Source organism: Notolabrus celidotus, chromosome 21, assembly GCF_009762535.1.
Source record: "Notolabrus celidotus isolate fNotCel1 chromosome 21, fNotCel1.pri, whole genome shotgun sequence".
Classification (NCBI taxonomy): domain Eukaryota; kingdom Metazoa; phylum Chordata; class Actinopteri; order Labriformes; family Labridae; genus Notolabrus; species Notolabrus celidotus.
The window spans coordinates 14762662-14778614 of NC_048292.1; the positions used below are offsets into that span (position 1 = coordinate 14762662).

General features: G+C 41.3%; 2 protein-coding genes across 8 annotated transcripts; one reads left to right on the plus strand and one right to left on the minus strand.

The window, feature by feature from the left end:
* Positions 1–1097: 1097 nt before the first annotated feature.
* Positions 1098–12729, minus strand: foxm1 (forkhead box M1). Of its 5 annotated transcripts, none has more exons than XM_034672997.1 (9): positions 12537–12729; positions 9656–10156; positions 9407–9543; positions 7411–7602; positions 7204–7332; positions 7007–7066; positions 6521–6569; positions 6261–6433; positions 1098–3987 (listed from the first exon to the last, which is right to left on the minus strand). In XM_034672997.1, the coding sequence occupies exons 2-9, from the start codon at positions 10116–10118 to the stop codon at positions 3166–3168; spliced, it is 2025 nt and encodes a 674-aa protein (XP_034528888.1). In that variant the 5' UTR covers positions 10119–10156; positions 12537–12729; the 3' UTR covers positions 1098–3165. The 5 variants fall into 5 exon arrangements, with proteins under 5 accessions (XP_034528888.1, XP_034528887.1, XP_034528890.1 ...); XM_034672996.1 differs by lacking the exon at positions 12537–12729 and adding an exon at positions 11737–11869; XM_034672999.1 differs by lacking the exon at positions 7007–7066 and having other exon boundaries at positions 12537–12728.
* A 68-nt stretch (positions 12730–12797) lies between these two features.
* rhno1 (RAD9-HUS1-RAD1 interacting nuclear orphan 1) lies at positions 12798–14863 on the plus strand. 3 transcript variants are annotated; one of them, XR_004629217.1, is made up of 4 exons: positions 12799–12968; positions 13444–13639; positions 13911–14733; positions 14811–14863. XR_004629217.1 is itself a non-coding variant. In XM_034673002.1 (3 exons), exons 2-3 carry the CDS (start codon positions 13475–13477, stop codon positions 14649–14651), a joined length of 756 nt encoding a protein of 251 aa, XP_034528893.1. In that variant the 5' UTR covers positions 12798–12968; positions 13444–13474; the 3' UTR covers positions 14652–14863. The 3 variants fall into 3 exon arrangements, 2 of the variants coding, with proteins under 2 accessions (XP_034528893.1, XP_034528892.1); XM_034673002.1 differs by having other exon boundaries at positions 12798–12968; positions 14061–14863; XM_034673001.1 differs by having other exon boundaries at positions 13911–14863.
* Positions 14864–15953: the final 1090 nt, after the last annotated feature.

Consider the following 15953-nt stretch of genomic DNA (forward strand, 5'->3'; position numbering starts at 1 on the left):
TCTGTGTTTCCTGTGCCATTATGAATTAACCTGTTGCTACTGATGCTTTTTATAATTTACTGTTCATTAACCCTAAACTTAGGAGTCATCTGGCAAAAAGAAAGGCAGAAAACTCATTACATTTTCTATTTTCAAGGTTTTATTTCAAGTTTAGTGTCTATTTTGTAGATATTTTTTACTATAATGGGTCAACTGTACTATTATTAGATAACTTTAAAAAAAAAAAAAATTCTGGAGAACATCTCACGACCCCCAATTTGTGTCTTGCGACCACCCAGGGGGTCCCGACCCACACGTTGGGAACCCCTTGCCTATGCCATAGGTCTGCGTAGCCCTTTTTAATGCAGAAGCCTGTGCTCATAGCCTGACGTGCACCTCCTCCAAAATGTCACTTTGCGTCAAAACACCGTGGACCGGAAGCCCTGTGATTGGTCAACTGGACAGTATTGTATTTCCGGCATTTACAGCACTTCTGAAATCACCGTACATTTCCTCTCCTCAGACGTCTCCTATCCTTTCTTCCATGTAATATTTTCTGTATAACAAATTGCAATATGTATCAGCTCTAATTTAACATAATACGCTCTGAATCACTGTGAAAAGCAAGAAAATGTAGAACCGGAAACAGGCGACCCAACTATCATATCACTATCACTATCTTTATTTGTTTTGTTGTCTTTTATTGTGTGCTATTTGTGAAGTGTCTTTGAGTTTTCTGAAAAGCACTATATAAATAAAATGTTTTATTATTATTATTATTATAGAGACCACACTGACCTCAAGCATTTCATCAGAGGACAGCAGAGCAATGTGGACACAGTAACGAACATGTATTTAGTGCTCAGGTCCACGTTTGGCTTTAGTGTCTGAAACTGCTATGTGCCAGGCGGTCGGAAAAGTCTTATTACATTTGACTGTTAAATACGATAATAGGATACGACTTTCTATTAGGAAAAGCTACTTCCAAATGTGAGGGAAAAAATTGCCAAATACACCCCCCAAAAACAGCAATCAACTTTGTCCACAGGGGGGCGCCAAACTTGACATAAACCAAAAGTCCCTCACAGGAGCTTTAAATAAAAGCCATTTGAGCGGTATGAGGCACCAACACCATCAGATTTATTGCAGAAAAAACTTTAAGAGACAGAACAAGGCACATGCTTGGAAGACAAGTTGCTGGAAGAGTTACACTTACTCATGTAAACACACGTGCATGCAAAACACACATTTTGTGGCATTTCCCAAAAAATTGTTCTAGCTATATCTCATTCTATCCTCTAAAGATGATACAGCAGAAATGTGTTCAAATGGTGCAGACAGAAAAATAAAGTTATTGAATCTTCTCCAGACGGATGAAAAACATTCAGTATTCAGTTCCCATAGACTCCTGTTTAATATGATACGAGGAGTCACTGCATGTAAAAGTGCCCTTAATCTGATACTGATGAACAGACTGTTAGTCACATGGGACAGAAAGCTCTACAACAAAGTACAGACACAACCCTACTGCTGTTAGTGCTACTTTTATTACTTTCTCATTGTATATTGCTAATAATCCTGCATTACAATCTAAGAGTCTAACAGTGGATAACAGGAGCATCTTGCTACTCTTTGAGGCAATATATCGTCTTTCAATTTACATATGTAAAGGCTTAATTATATATTAAAATGTGCAAAATCAACATACAAATACACGTAAGACATATTACACCTCGGTAAGGATTCCTTCACAAACGTGACAGGAAGGAGAAACGATGAGAGAAACGAGGACCAAACACAAGGGAGGGAAATGGAAAAATATCAAAGAGGTGGTAAATTACAGATGGAACAAAACTGAAGGAGTGACAAAGAGGTAAAGAGGAACCTCGGATATGATGGAAGACAAGTGAGCAGCTTGCTGATTTGACTTAGTAAATATAATATCCCTGTTCGTTTATTATTGAATTGTACTTCATTCCCAGCTAAAGCAAGGAAGATCCAGAAGAGAGCAAAGCAGATGCGAATGAAAAAAACGTCATATTTTGGTGCTTATTTGAGCATTAAAGCTTAAAAGGATCAAAGCTACTACATCAAAGATACTTCAACAGCATATGGTGTCACTTTGCCCACTTATTGAAGAAATGGGTAACACTAAAGTCAGTAAACAAGAGGGTATTCCACGATACAAGTGATATACTGCTTTGGTCCTGATCTCAGGATGACATTGCTTTGTTCCCCTGAAAATGGGACCTCATTATCCTGAGAGAACATGCCGTGTTATGTCTTGATAACGTGGTAAGGATGTCTGGATATCAAGAATAGGTATAGCAATGCAAGTATTTGAACTTTGATACGACGTAAGAACAAATCAAACATTATCGCTATCGGTTTTGATCCCTAAAATTCCAAACCCCACTCTTGATGGGTAGTCTTTAACTTTTAATTACCACATAGCAAACAGTTCAGGTTGGACAGAGACCCAAATTGAACAGACTGACAAATAATCTCATATTGTCTGTTTCACTGCTTTGTTTTCATTAGTGCTGCTCCCTCGCTTTACTTTGATCCGTGAGTATCTTGACCGCCTTTGTTCCCTTTTTTTGCTTGCAGCAGCTTAAAGTACGCTTTGGTCCTTTTTTCATACCAGACAATGTGAAAATAACTTTGTGTTGTATTGTTTTGAGGCACGTTATATTAAAAAGTATTGAAGAATCCCAAATTTTGGTGACCTTATCGGAGAAAACTGGCGATAAGTTGTCCGATGTTACTGGATAAACAAGTCCAGATCTGGAGGAAATGAGCAAATGACTCATTAGCTTTGGAAAATGGGGTTAATAAAACATATATGTCTGCTTAGGGTTACTGTACACCAATCTGCCTCTCTTCTACTTTCCCCAACACTATTTTTTTTCTAAAATTCTAAAGTTCCAAAATCTGCTTTTTCCTTGTGACATACTCTCTTTGAGTTTGCGTTTTATTCCTCCTTCTGACTACGTTTCTAAGACTCACTTATCATGTAAAGCATTTTTGGTAGCCTATGTTTCAAAATCTGAGTTTGGTTTATTTCTATTTTGTTTCATTTGCATCTGATTTGCCGTCTTCGGTTCCTACGTTATATCCTATAGTGTTTTGATAAAAAGCAGAATCATCCATGTGTATCAAATGTTACGTATTTGGGTCCTCGTGCTACTTAAAATGAGGGATGAACTCAGACAAGCTGATGTTAGCGGCACCCAGGTCTTCGTCATCCATACAGGAGAAGCTGATGTCCACCAGGATCTTACTCAAGCTGTCGTTCATCGTATCGAGAACCAATCCCTCAGTGATGGAGCGGTTCGTTGGCGTGTAGCTGCCTGCCTGCAGCAGCTCTCTGGAGCAGCTGCTTCGGAGGCACTCCATGGGAGAGTCTGTGATCCCTGTTCCTCTGGAGGGGGCGGACCCGAGCAGCTCTCTCGGGGAGCTGAACAGTGGCCAGTCTTTGAAGGGGGTGCTGCTGAAGCTGAAGGTGGTGTAGTCGTGCAGCGGCGTGACTGCTGGACCGCCTGGCGTGCGGATGGGGCTGAAGTCCAGAACGCTCTGGCTCCCTTTGCCTACAGGTGTCACCTTCCATGGCTCGGGTGCGGCGCTACACAAAGGCTTGCTGGGCGTGGATGACGCGAGGTGGTTGCTACTTTTGATGGGGGTCTTGAAGGAGAACTCTCGATCAGGGCTGCTCTGCTGCACGTGTTGGTTGGGCTCGTTCAGCGGGGTGTCTCGCATTTCCTGGAAAGTGGACGCGTCGGAGACTACGCCAGAGTCAAAGAAAGTGTTCTCAGGACACAAGAGGACAGGCTCATCGTTCAGAGAGTGGGCCAGGTGCTGCTTACGGCGAGAGCTGCTGGCGTGTCTCTTTGGGAGGGATGGAGGAGTCACGCATTTGATAGAAACCGGCTCCTCCTTCACCTTCGCCTTCAGCTCTTTACTCTTGGGAGGATACATGGCTGCGGCTGGGACGTCACTCTGGGACACCTGACAGACAAAGAACAATCAAGCACATGATTGGAAAAAGACAGAAGCAGGAAAATAAACAGCTTTCCAACTTCATTTTCTTACAAAAACAAATATGTGTACAACTTATAAAGACATATTTGGTGCATTCCAATAAGAAAGGTGAACTATGGTGGGGTTGCATTTCAAATAGGGAGTCTGGGATGGAAATTTTCCCCATTAAAAATGTATTTCCAGATTTCTGGAGAGTTGATGATTACCCATAGGTGCTGTTGCTCCTTTAAAAAATAAAATAATAATTAAAAAATATCTATTTAATTTGACACAAAATAATAATTTTGAAAGTCCATTCTAGACATGTGCAAATTTTAAAATCCCTACGTATGCATATGTTGTAAAAATACCTGAATTTGTGTGTAAACTGCTCGAAACACTCCGTTCTTAAAAACCCACAACATCCTCACGAGACTTGCTGAAATGATGAGGTCATCGCATAAGGATCTCCTAACTGGCTGAGCTGTATTTTCAAAGGTTACAAGTTCACTAGACCCCTTTTTGCAACTCGTAACTGGTTCTTGTTCCGGGCTGGTGCTCGCGCTAGTTCGGAGACGGTTCAACTAGCACACCGACTTGGCACCAAGCGTGCCGGATACGGCCCTGGTGGTGAGGCTTTCAGCAGTGTGACTGCCCCCTGGTGGCTGGCTGCAGTATAGGTAAAAAAATCCGTCTCCCCCATTCATTTGAATGGGGGAGCAGTCAAACTTTAAAAAATAAATAAACGTCGTACGATTGTTTCTCACATCCGTATGCTGTGGTGATATGTAGTTATTATTTGACTGTTTTGTGTCCAAGGCCTCTTTTTTCTGAAAAGTTTCTTTTTCGTTAGTTATTAGAGTTTAAAAAACGGGGTTTTACTTCCGGGTTTCCTTTGATTCACAGCCGCCGTGGAGTGAAACTTCAAAGGACACACAGCGTCTTGTGACCTCACGCTGTAGGGCGGAGCTTATTACAAAGGCCTCACAGGTTCTGGCTGCACAATGGCGGCGCCCGGGAGGGGGATTTTTTTAGCTTCAGAACTGTACAACTGGTAGAGGCGGAGCAACGCTGTCCATTTTTATTTACAGTCTATGCTTGGCACCAGTTTGTTTATCCACCCCCTCGAGCCTGTGGAAGAGCCCCGTCACATTACTTGTACGAGACCACTTTTCCCAGCAGCGCTAGCACAAACTTTCCCTCACATTTAGCCCTGGTCGATCCCTTCAGCTAGTTCTGGATCTACCTGCGAGGACCAAACCGCAAGGAGGTAGCTTGTTTCCTCAACCGAGCACTGCTAAGCCTTGGAATCCACTAGCTTTGTCTTTGTTATATATTCGCTGCAGGAAAATGGCGGAAACTTGTTTGGTTTGTCTTTTTGGTCACGGCAACCCGCCCCTCATTCCCCTTCCCTGACGTTCACAGTTCTAGACCAGCTAGGAGTCTGTGCTGCTCTGGAACCCGTTTTCCTGACAGGGAGCCGGTTCTCTCACAGTCGAAAAAACGGTTTGAAGAACCGGCCCTGAAATTGCCTCGATTGAAAAGGGGTATATATGGACAAAAGTATTTTGCCAAATGAGTGACAGGACTGTCAGGCAAACGTACAGCATATGAAGAATAGTGATGAGGATCATCTATTTTTATTGACACAGACTTCTTTAACTCGCCTCCTTAACGATCCAAGTCTTATTGATTTCACTATCGAGTCTTTTGTATTATTTGGTGGAAAGACGAGATGACAATGTCTGTGAAGGTTCTCAGTCATCCAGGTCATGGTAATCCAAAGCTTGATCCGTAAGGCAACTGGACTGGTAGAAATTCTTGAAAACTGCCAGTCTACCATTTCTACCAGTCAAGTTGCCTTATGGATCAAGCTTTGGACGAGATGACAACATGTTTGAGATTTCAAATTGCTCCTCTTTGAAAGCGGCACAATGGACGTTTCCTGTAAAGGAGAGGGGTTGCAGGTAACACTGCATTCCCCATTGAATATATGCTTCATATACTTTAACTGTGGTGCTCCTTAATTTCCAGTTGGTGCTCTTAATTTTTGAGGTTTGGAGCACCAGTGCTACCACTAAACTTGACCTCTTCCCTTCAGAAAATATTGTCATACACCAAAGAGGGGCCCTGCACAAAATGTTTGGGAACCACTGACATAATGGTTGTTTTTTTCTTGCAATGCTGATCCCTGCCTGTCAAGTTTACATCTTCAGCCCACACGTGCTTTTTGATTCAGTAACACAAGGTGAAGTCTTTACCTTAGGAGCGATCCTCACTCTCTTCGCCCCCCTCGCTGTGATCTGCTTCTGCTGCGAGAAGGAGAGGGGGAACTGAGCCTGAGGGGACGGCATGAACACGGAGGAGGTGACGGGGAGCTGGACCGGGATCAGGTACGATTCAGTGCGCGGGAGCAGAGGCTTCATTCTTCTCTCTGAGAGCAGAAAAACAACATGAATGAAGACACGTCCCGCCTTCTTTACCCACTCCTGATTTTTTTACTCCAGCCTTCTTTACTCACCAGAGCTTGGTGGGGTCTTTCTTGCATCGGGGAGAATTCTCCTCTGTTGCTGTGAAAATAAAAATATGTATGAATAAAGTGGACTGTTGTGGTAAACTACTTCCTGTGGTCTTACTGTGCTCTCTTCACTTTCCCTCTCTCTTGATTCAGGCTGGTGAGAGTTTAAGTAGATGGAAGTCAATGTTAAGACATATCACAGCTGTCCTTATACTTTATGAAAGACTGACACACATCTTTCTTTGCTGATCTCAACGCAGACTAGACTTTCTCCTCTCCTCCTGCAACGACAAAAAGATCTCCCTACATCTTAACCCTCCTATTGCAGCTGGACTCTCTGGCTCAAAGGCTCTGGTGACAAATGAAATACAAAGAGCAAAGTGAGAGCAGACATCTGCTGACTTCTCTGGTCCCTTTCCTCTTTCTCCTCTCTGACTGCAGAATGTTCACTGTTCCTGAAAAAGTGAGAAAAGGGGAAATCCGTCTTACTTGGTTGGAAAATAAAAGCATTGGCATCGCAACAGCGGCAGTCATCGGGTCACAACCGGGCTGTGGAGAGACAGTCAAGTAAGAGGGATTTATTGTAGCTGAGAATAAGGGAATACAATTCAGATTCAGGGGTTCCCTCACAATGAATGGTGGCAGAATATGAAGAGTGAGAGTAATTGGAAGTCAGCTGTCCTCACCCTGTACACCTGATCCAGAGTGAGGCATCGGTTAGCCTCAGGCCGGATGGTCCAAAACGACACTTTCCCATCAGGTGACGTCTCACGTATGAACATGTCGTGCAGAGAGAGGTTGTGACGGATAGAATTCTGCGAATGAATGAGCAGGATTAATGACTTGTATCTGTTATCTGCTGTCTCACATGTGTCAGTGGATTAACTGACTACCTTCCATCCTGGTTTGGCCACCTCTCTGAAGTACGGGAAGTGATCCTCGATCCACGTGTAAATCTCCTTCAGCGTCATCCTCCTGCTCTTCCGGCTGTTGATGGCAAACTGGATCATGGCCATGTAGGAGTACGGGGGCCTCTCCGACATGGTCTGCTGAGACGCTTCTGCGTCGGTTTTTGTGCTTTTTGTCTGCAGAGGAAAAATACATTAGAAACAGACAGGGTACACACGTTCAACTGAAGGGAGGGAAGGCAGATGATAGAGATAATAAAAGATATAGATGAATGGAAATCAGCTTCAGCATAAACTGGAGTAAAATAGAAATCTGTACGAAAACTTTACGCCTGAAAACCCTCAGATATAACAAACATAAGTCAAGTTTATGAGTTAAACCATGATTAACCGAGCGATCTTCAACAAAGGTGAGCAATTTTTCATGTTGCTAATGAAAAGAAAGAAACTTAAAAGTGGATTAAGTTGATTCTATCCTGAGTAAAGACTTAAAGCCACAGTAGGTAATTTAAAATAACACATTTTGATGCGCACGTGTTAATAATGTACAGAAGACGATTACAGCTACTGAGATAAAATCTTTGAAAGGCAGGAAATCACTTTAAAAAAAAATAAAAAATTCTCAGATTAGAATAGGAATTCTAACTTTCTGATTTTCATGCTGACTTTTTTCTCAGAATTTTGATAAAAAAGAACTACACCCTTGAATTTTTGAGGGTGGTTGAGATTTTTTTTTCCCGAGGTGTAATTACTTCCCCTCAAATTTCTGATAAATTCAGTGAAAAAAAAAGCAATTTGGTGGACAGAAGAGCCCAAAAGGTTTTCAAGATGTTTTTTTTTTTAATTGTGGGAAAAAAGTTAGATTTTTTTGGAGGCGGCCAAGAATTTTATTTCTTCAAACGTATTTCTTACAATTAAAAAAATATATATATATGACACCTTGAAATTATATTCTGTGCTTGCCAGTCCTCCAAATCGCAGACTTATTTTTAATGATTTTGAGAAAAAAAATTAAAAATTCGAGTTTATGTAGTCCCAAATCTGAGAAATCAAACTCCAAATTTTCAAGTTTTTAAAACTGTAAACTTAAGAGAAAAACTTAAAATTTCTGAGATTATAAAGAAGTAGTTTTTCAAAATTCCTCTGACATTCTAACACTTTGAAACATTTTGAAAAATAAAAATTACACCTAAAACAATAAATATTTTTTGCTCACGTGTCCTCCGAAATTCTGACTTTTCTTCTCACTTTCTTTCCTAAAAATGTTGAAGAAAAATAAATTCACCGTAGACATTTTTTTTGCCCGCACCCACCCTTTCAAATTCTTTCCTCAGTGGTAATGAGTTAGTTTTAAAATGCTTTTATCTAAACCAATGTTTGTCTGTGAGCATCTGCCCATTTTTATTTAATTTTTCTCTTTCTTTCTCTTTTTTAAAAATAATCTGATAATAACAATTATAATAATATTTATGATAATGACAATAAGTAGGGTTAGCTTATAGCTTGCACATTAATAGCCAATACAGCAAGGTAGAGGTGGAAAGTTCCTTTCTATTGCAATGTTCGAGTTGCATTGGCTACTTTAATCATGTGACGACAATATCCTCTTTATTTATAGTATCTCAATACTGTACAGTTATGAATAAACATGCTATCCCTCACATTAGGTATTCTTCTCTACTCTACATACTGTTTTTGTTCCTTCACAAACTGAAGACCTGGCGATTTCACTTGTGATTTTGCAGCTTGTTTAGATCATTTCTTTAAAAGGCTGCTTCTTCTACTTTGTTAAAGCCTGTTATTACCAAACACTATGGAGATCATTATATCCCACCCCTGTGAGACATTTAAGTGGGACACACTGGATTTCACTTTGTGTTTGGGGGGCATGTTGAGACATGCCTCAGTGTTCCCTCCACATTAACATGTGTTTTCACATCAATGGTAAACAATCACACTGAGGTGACAACGAGCAGCTGACCTGAGAATTCAGAGGATTGTTCTCCTTGTTGGCCATTTGCTTGGCAGGCTCTGGTTCGAAGTCACATGTGCTCATTTTGCCCAGCCACTGGATGTTGGTGAGGCTGTCATCTAACGGACCACACTCCAGATCTTTGACTGGAAAACAAAAGCAAAGTAGTTACTTCTCAAATGAAAGACGAGTTAGAAATAGTGAATAAGAAAGGAGGTGGAAAGACTTAAAAAGGCATCAAACATCTTAAATCCATACATGGTTTGATTGCAGTGAGAGGTAGAACATCCGGTGGGTTGTTCGCAGGTTCTGCCTTCACTGCTTGTGCATGTGCAGCTGTGATCACTGTAGATGCTTCGCTCCCCAGCTGACAGAACGATTTATTGTCACCAGTTCCATTCTCACAAAGAAGGATGAACTTGCTCCGTCCCTGCACGCCACACTCTTTGCCTTTGGCAGTGAGCGCCTTGATGACACTTTGAAGGTCTGCCGTTTTGGGAATGACGACCACCTGCGTATCGGACATGGTGGGGTGATCCATGATGCGGATGCTGTCAGGGAAGCACTGATTGGCTTCTGGGTTGGGAGGTTCATCTTTGGGGCCTGACGCAGCAGGTTGGGGTTGGGTTTGTGGTTCAGCTGCTGGCGGGTCATTTTGCTGGAAGGGCAGCTTTCTTCTTCGGAGGATGAGTGGTCTCCTCGGGCTCCGTCTCATGGTCATCAGATCACTGGAAACGCTGCTTGGTTTTCACTTTTATTCTGTGAAAAAATAACGCATGAAAGGATATTTAAGTCAAAACTGCATGGATACTTTTAAAACATGCAAACCTAGTAGCATCGAACGACAGTTTTCAGCCCTGTCCACCCAGATTTCTTAAGATCCCCTGAAGAAACCGTGTTCTAAAACGGCATTATGTACCGTAAACAATCAAATCCCATATATTAGTAATTCTATATCAAGAAACAATCTTTTTAACATGTTTCACAATCCCTCAAAAACAGATTGAACCCCTCCTCTCCTTAACTTTCTCCCTCTGGGCCATGTAATCAAGCAATTTTAGGGAATTTCCTATCACAGTTATGCTGATGACATACAATATTATTTATTTTAAGCCTGGCGACACTGGAAAGCTGTCTACTCTGCTCAGTTGTCTGACTGCCATGCAGGACTGGATGAGTGATACTTTCCTGCAGTTAAACACTAAAATAAACAGAGGTCCTCATTATTGCCTCCGACAGCAATGCAGCCAGGGTTACCGATTATTTGGGCTCTCTCTCTCTAACGCTGTGAAAAAATCTCAGTGTTACTTTTGATCATCAATTGCTCTTCGACCAACACATTAAATCAATAACCGGTCATGCTTCTTCCACCTTAGAAACTTAGCTAAAATTAAATCCATCGTCTCACACACAGATTCTCACACAATTCTCTTCTCAGCAGCCTCAATAAGTCCTCTCCTCACCGACTACAATTAATTCAAAGCGCTGCCGCAAGACTGTTAACCAGGTCCAGTAAAGCAACCATCCTATTCTCCTTACACTGGCTACCAATCAAACTCAGAATACAGTTTAAGATCCTCATACTAACATACAAAGTGATCCATCATCAAGCACCCTCTTATATCTCCAACCTGCTCCACCCTTACATCCCCAGTAGACCCCTCAGATCCTCAGACCAGGGTCTGCTTGCTGTGCCTCGTGTGAGGCTTAAAACTAAAAGGTGAGCATGTGGCTCCATCTCACTGGAACAGTCTTCTGCCCCAAGTGCACTGTGCTGATTAGACTTAGACTTGTAAAAAGCAGCTTAAGACTCATTTGTTTGTCATGGCTTTCGACCTTCTGTTGTAACTTGATTTCATTCTGTCTGCTTTCTTTCTTTATTTTGTATTGCTCATTGTATTGTCTTGTCAACAGTGATTCTCTGTAAGCACTTTGTGACTATGTCTGTGAAAGGTGCTACACTAAATAAAGTTTACTTACTTACCTTCAGAGAGCCTCAGCCTCTCTGGGGTGCTCTTTTGTTTACCAAATCATTGTTCCAACATTTGACATGTTGTCGCTGTGATATATTCAATTAAAACAGGGTTTAAATATTCTACTAATCCTCACTCTTGTTTACATTTTCCACAACATCCCAACATTTTAGGTAACAGGGTTGTACATACTCAAAAACATCACTGCATGATGCTAACTGTAATCACTTGTAGATTAACGGCTCGTCTAACAGAAGCTACAAGCTAACTAGTCAACAATATACTCGGGACAGATTAAAACCTTTTTAAATTTTAAATTAATACCAACAATATGCCAATTCACACCAAACTCCATTAGGAACATACTGTACTCTGGTGGCACGATCTGTGTCGACTCTGGACCTCAAGATGAAGGATCAAAAAGCAGCTTTTCCGTCTGATTAATGTTAAATTTTGCAGTTATTTTCTGTTATCAGTTATGTTCCCTGGTTACTCAACCCTTCTGGAACATGAGTCGTTAGCTCTCAGGTCTACAGTTGACGTGGTTTCTGTAACGTACGCGGCTGTTTCCCTGGCAGGCATCCAAATATTGTGGGATCTGATTGATCTTCAGCTATAAAGTAAATATCATAAAACAGCTACAGGGTAAAATGTATCCCACCAGTAAGCATTTGATCTGTGCCAAAACATATAACAGATCTCCACCAGTTATCGTTAACTTTGCTGTCACAATAAGAGGCATGATGTTATCAATAAGTTCTTTCTTTTCCCCAAACAAAGGCTTCAATGTTGACGTGAGGTAAGCCGAATTAAAGACGGCTTTCTAATTGTTCATACAACACAACACACGTTTTAAATACTCATGCACAATGGAGTAAAACTAATGGAATTATTACAATGTAGCATTTCTTACATTGGATTCAGTGTGGCATCCATTCAATACGCGAATGACAACGATCCAGGGAATAAAGGTTAGCTAGCTTTACAGAGACATTTAAGCACAAAGCTGTTGATAGTCTTATTAAACCAGAACCATTCAAGATGAAGAAAGTTAACGTTACATTTGTCCATAAGCTCATTTGAGATGTAGGAAACTAAGCTAGGTTAGCTAACAAGGCGGCTACTAGCTCTATTGTAGAAAACACAGAAGATAAATAACACCAAACCTTCATATTATTGTCACTATTCATGCGACTCCGCTGGGCTGGACTCCTCCTCGTTTAACAGCTCTCTTAATATTTATATAAATCAAAATGATCAATCTAATCCATCTATAACAATCTTCCATTTAGTGTTATTTAATTTCGTCTGTTCTATTCAGACACGCATTTGAATTTTGGCGCTGTGGGTCCTGCCTCTGTGACGCCTGTCACGTGATAAGAAAAGCAACCAATGGGAGCTAACCGGAAGATCCAGGGGACCAATCAGGGACGAGACTGGCGGAAACCGGAAAATATTAAGTAATATGGAAGAAGAGAGAAGACGGAACACAAAAAAGTTCATTTCAAAACAACTGAGCGACATACTTGTTATCTATGTATGATTTGTTTGTATTTGGTGTATTTGTAGCGTTATCTAATTCGAAGAACTACAGTGAGGTGTGTATAATACTTGGGTTTACGCTTTGTTTGCAATTACGTTTTAAGGTAAATACAGTAATGTGGACATTGGACTGTACACGGCTCAAGTCAGACCAGTCAAAGTGATCTAAAAATAGTACATTTTACCCTTTATAGTAAAAATATCCACACAAATAGTAGCTAAACTTGAAATAAAATCTTGAAAATAGAAAATGTAATGAGTTTTCTGCCTCTCTTTTTACCAGATGACTCCTAAGTTTAGGGTTAGTGAACAGCTAAGTATCAAAAGCATCAGTAGCAGTAGGTTAATACATAAGGGCACAGGAAACACAGACACATGCTCACAGGTATAGGTTTATTTTCTGCAGACCAGCTAAATGAAGCCACATTAAATCACTTAGAGGGACAGTGGGGGTCGCGAGTCTCTGGCACCTATATTTTGGGAACCCCTGCTGTACACCATGACATTTAATTTATTCACTTATGTTTATAGCCCATCAGGTCTTTGGGGATGATTTCTATTGATGCCACGCAAAGCTTCAAGGACAGACAAACCTTCCCTGCTGTTCCTGGAACGGACTTTGAGTGGAGCCAGACTCCAAAATGGGCCTGAAGTCCGAGCAGCTCTCAATCCCAGAGAGTTCTTCACAGAGACACAAGCACACAGCAGCTCAGCTCACAAATCTTGGGTAAGCAATCACTTCATCACTTTATGAAGTCTTATTTTGTTGTAGAATCTAGGTCTGTGATCATAAACACTGCACATTTGCAACTGAATCCACTTAGAAAGAGTAAGTATGTACGTCGCTTTGGATAAAAGTGTCTGCTAAATGACATTGTAACATTGCAACATTGTAAGTATGCCACTTAATTTGCTCTGAACTTGTCATTGTCAGTACACCCTTCTTCCAATATTGCACTTGAAATCAGTTTGGTGTTTATTTCTTCCTAACCGCACAGATAAGCCCTCAATTTGACAGCACACTTGCAGCTGCACCCCCAGTGAGACGTGGGAGAAGAAAATGCCACTCCACCACGAGCGTCTTTGACAATTCCACTCAGCTGATCAGGAAAAACAGTGTGTGCAAATTCCCTGCATTATCATTTCAGACAAGGCAAGGAGACCAGACTCATCATCCGAAGAGAACACGCAAGAAGAAAGCTACAGAGTCTACTACAGGGTCTGATGTGGGAAATCAACCACAGGGATCACTCCAAATCAGTAAGACGGTTTCAAGTGTGAAGTGCGAAGAGACACCAAAGAGACAATTAACCACAATCAGAAAAAGAAATGTGGAGAGGTGTTCCGACGCCGCGTCATCCTCAAACAGATGTGTGGAAGGGCCCGAAATCCAATCTGTCCAAGCGACTGAGAGATGTGTAGTCCCAGCACATGGTGCTTCAGCACTTGCCCTAAATGATTTCAGCACCACTGAGGTCAGCAGCATTGGACTCCCTCCTGATGTGGACACTCCAAAAGTAATTCAAGAAGGGATCAGCTGCCTCTCCTCCCAGTCTTTACACCTGCTACTGCCTCAGCCATGCACACCGCCGGGTTATCAACCACCTGACATTTTGGTGGCTGATACACCAGAGAGGGATTATGGTGTCAAGGTGACATGGAGGAGGAGGAGGGGTTTGATGTTGTTGCTAAAAGACAGGGACCATCTCTCAGATTCAGATGTGTTAGTGCACAGCTGATGGGGAGACATGTCAATAGAAGAAGACAGACATTTTTTATCAGATCACCTTTATGACCAGAACTCTTATTAACTTTTATATTGCACTGAATGAAACTGCTGCATCTAAAGCGATGAACACCCATTACATTCAGAGACTGTTTAGTTTAACTTTTATCAAGCCTGAAGCAATGCAAAATATCAGAACTGTAATAAATACTTGTCTAATTTTTGCAGGTGAGTGTTTGTTTCATCCAATAACAGTTGTACTGCACTACTGTAGATAATGTTACAAAGCAGATGGAGCCTTTACATTCAAATTAATGTGCTATAAATATCATACAAGGTGTTAGACTATTTGTGGAGTAGAATTTCTCATTTCGTGACTCTTGAGTCATGTTGGTAACAAAACCAAAGGTTCTGGTGAATAATTGGACTAACACTGCCGTGTTGCCTAAAACTCTTATTTCTTTAAATATGTAGGATGAAATTTAAAAAAGAATGTATATATGGGGAGTACGTACAAGAACACTTAGTTAATTGTTTAATCTTCTTTAAATATATTTTTGGGCATTTTTTGCCTTTAATGGACTGGACAGCTGTAAAGAGACAGGAAATGTGAGGGAGAACATGCAGTAAATGGTCCAGGCTGGAATCATACCTGCAACCTCTGCGACGAGGGCTACAGCCTCTGTATATGGGGCGCGCGCCTAGACCGCTGGGCAAACGGCGCCCCTAATTGTTTATTTTGAAACATCTCGCAGATATAAATGTGGAACGGAATGGCAGGGAGCTCAAAGACTCATGTTTGTCTAAATAGTTTAATAATTCAATACAAGTAAAAACATTAAAAAATCAAATTACACTTCAGAATTAAATACTCAGAGGTAAGTCCTAACATATGGAAGCCCAGAGTGGACAACTCTCAACTTAAAGCTCCTCTGAGGACCTTTCAATTTGTGTAAGTTTTGGCGCCCCCTGTGGACAAACTGGTACCTCATGTCTTTGCTGATCCTGCCTCTAAAAATGTATAAGTTATGTTTACAGCAAAAAAAATGTGAAATGTATGACTTTGTTGCAGATTGTGTGCTGTGCAGTCTGTTTCTGCAGCTTTGACACCTACCCCAGGCAGCAGTATCAAACATTAAAAATGACTCTGTAGAATATCAAATCATGTCTCTAAAGGCGGATTTATACTTCTGCATCTCCCCTACGCAGCAGGGGCTGACGCGGACATGAGCACAACATACTTCTGCGTCGATCTGTCCGTGTCATGCAGCAATTCTCCGCCGAAACACTTGAAGGCAGTGTGGTCTCTCTGATA

Bases quoted from the DNA above. Each gene is read 5' to 3' on its own strand.
- rhno1 (XM_034673001.1), top strand. From the start codon at position 13,475: ATGCCACGCAAAGCTTCAAGGACAGACAAACCTTCCCTGCTGTTCCTG. The intron at 13,640-13,910 runs GTAAGCAATCAC...CTAACCGCACAG, and splicing joins GCTCAGCTCACAAATCTTGG to ATAAGCCCTCAATTTGACAG.
- foxm1 (XM_034672997.1), bottom strand. From the start codon at position 10,118: ATGACCATGAGACGGAGCCCGAGGAGACCACTCATCCTCCGAAGAAGA. The intron at 7,603-9,406 runs GTCAGCTGCTCG...TTTCCTCTGCAG, and splicing joins ACAATCCTCTGAATTCTCAG to ACAAAAAGCACAAAAACCGA. The intron at 7,067-7,203 runs GTGAGGACAGCT...GTCTCTCCACAG, and splicing joins CTCTGGATCAGGTGTACAGG to CCCGGTTGTGACCCGATGAC.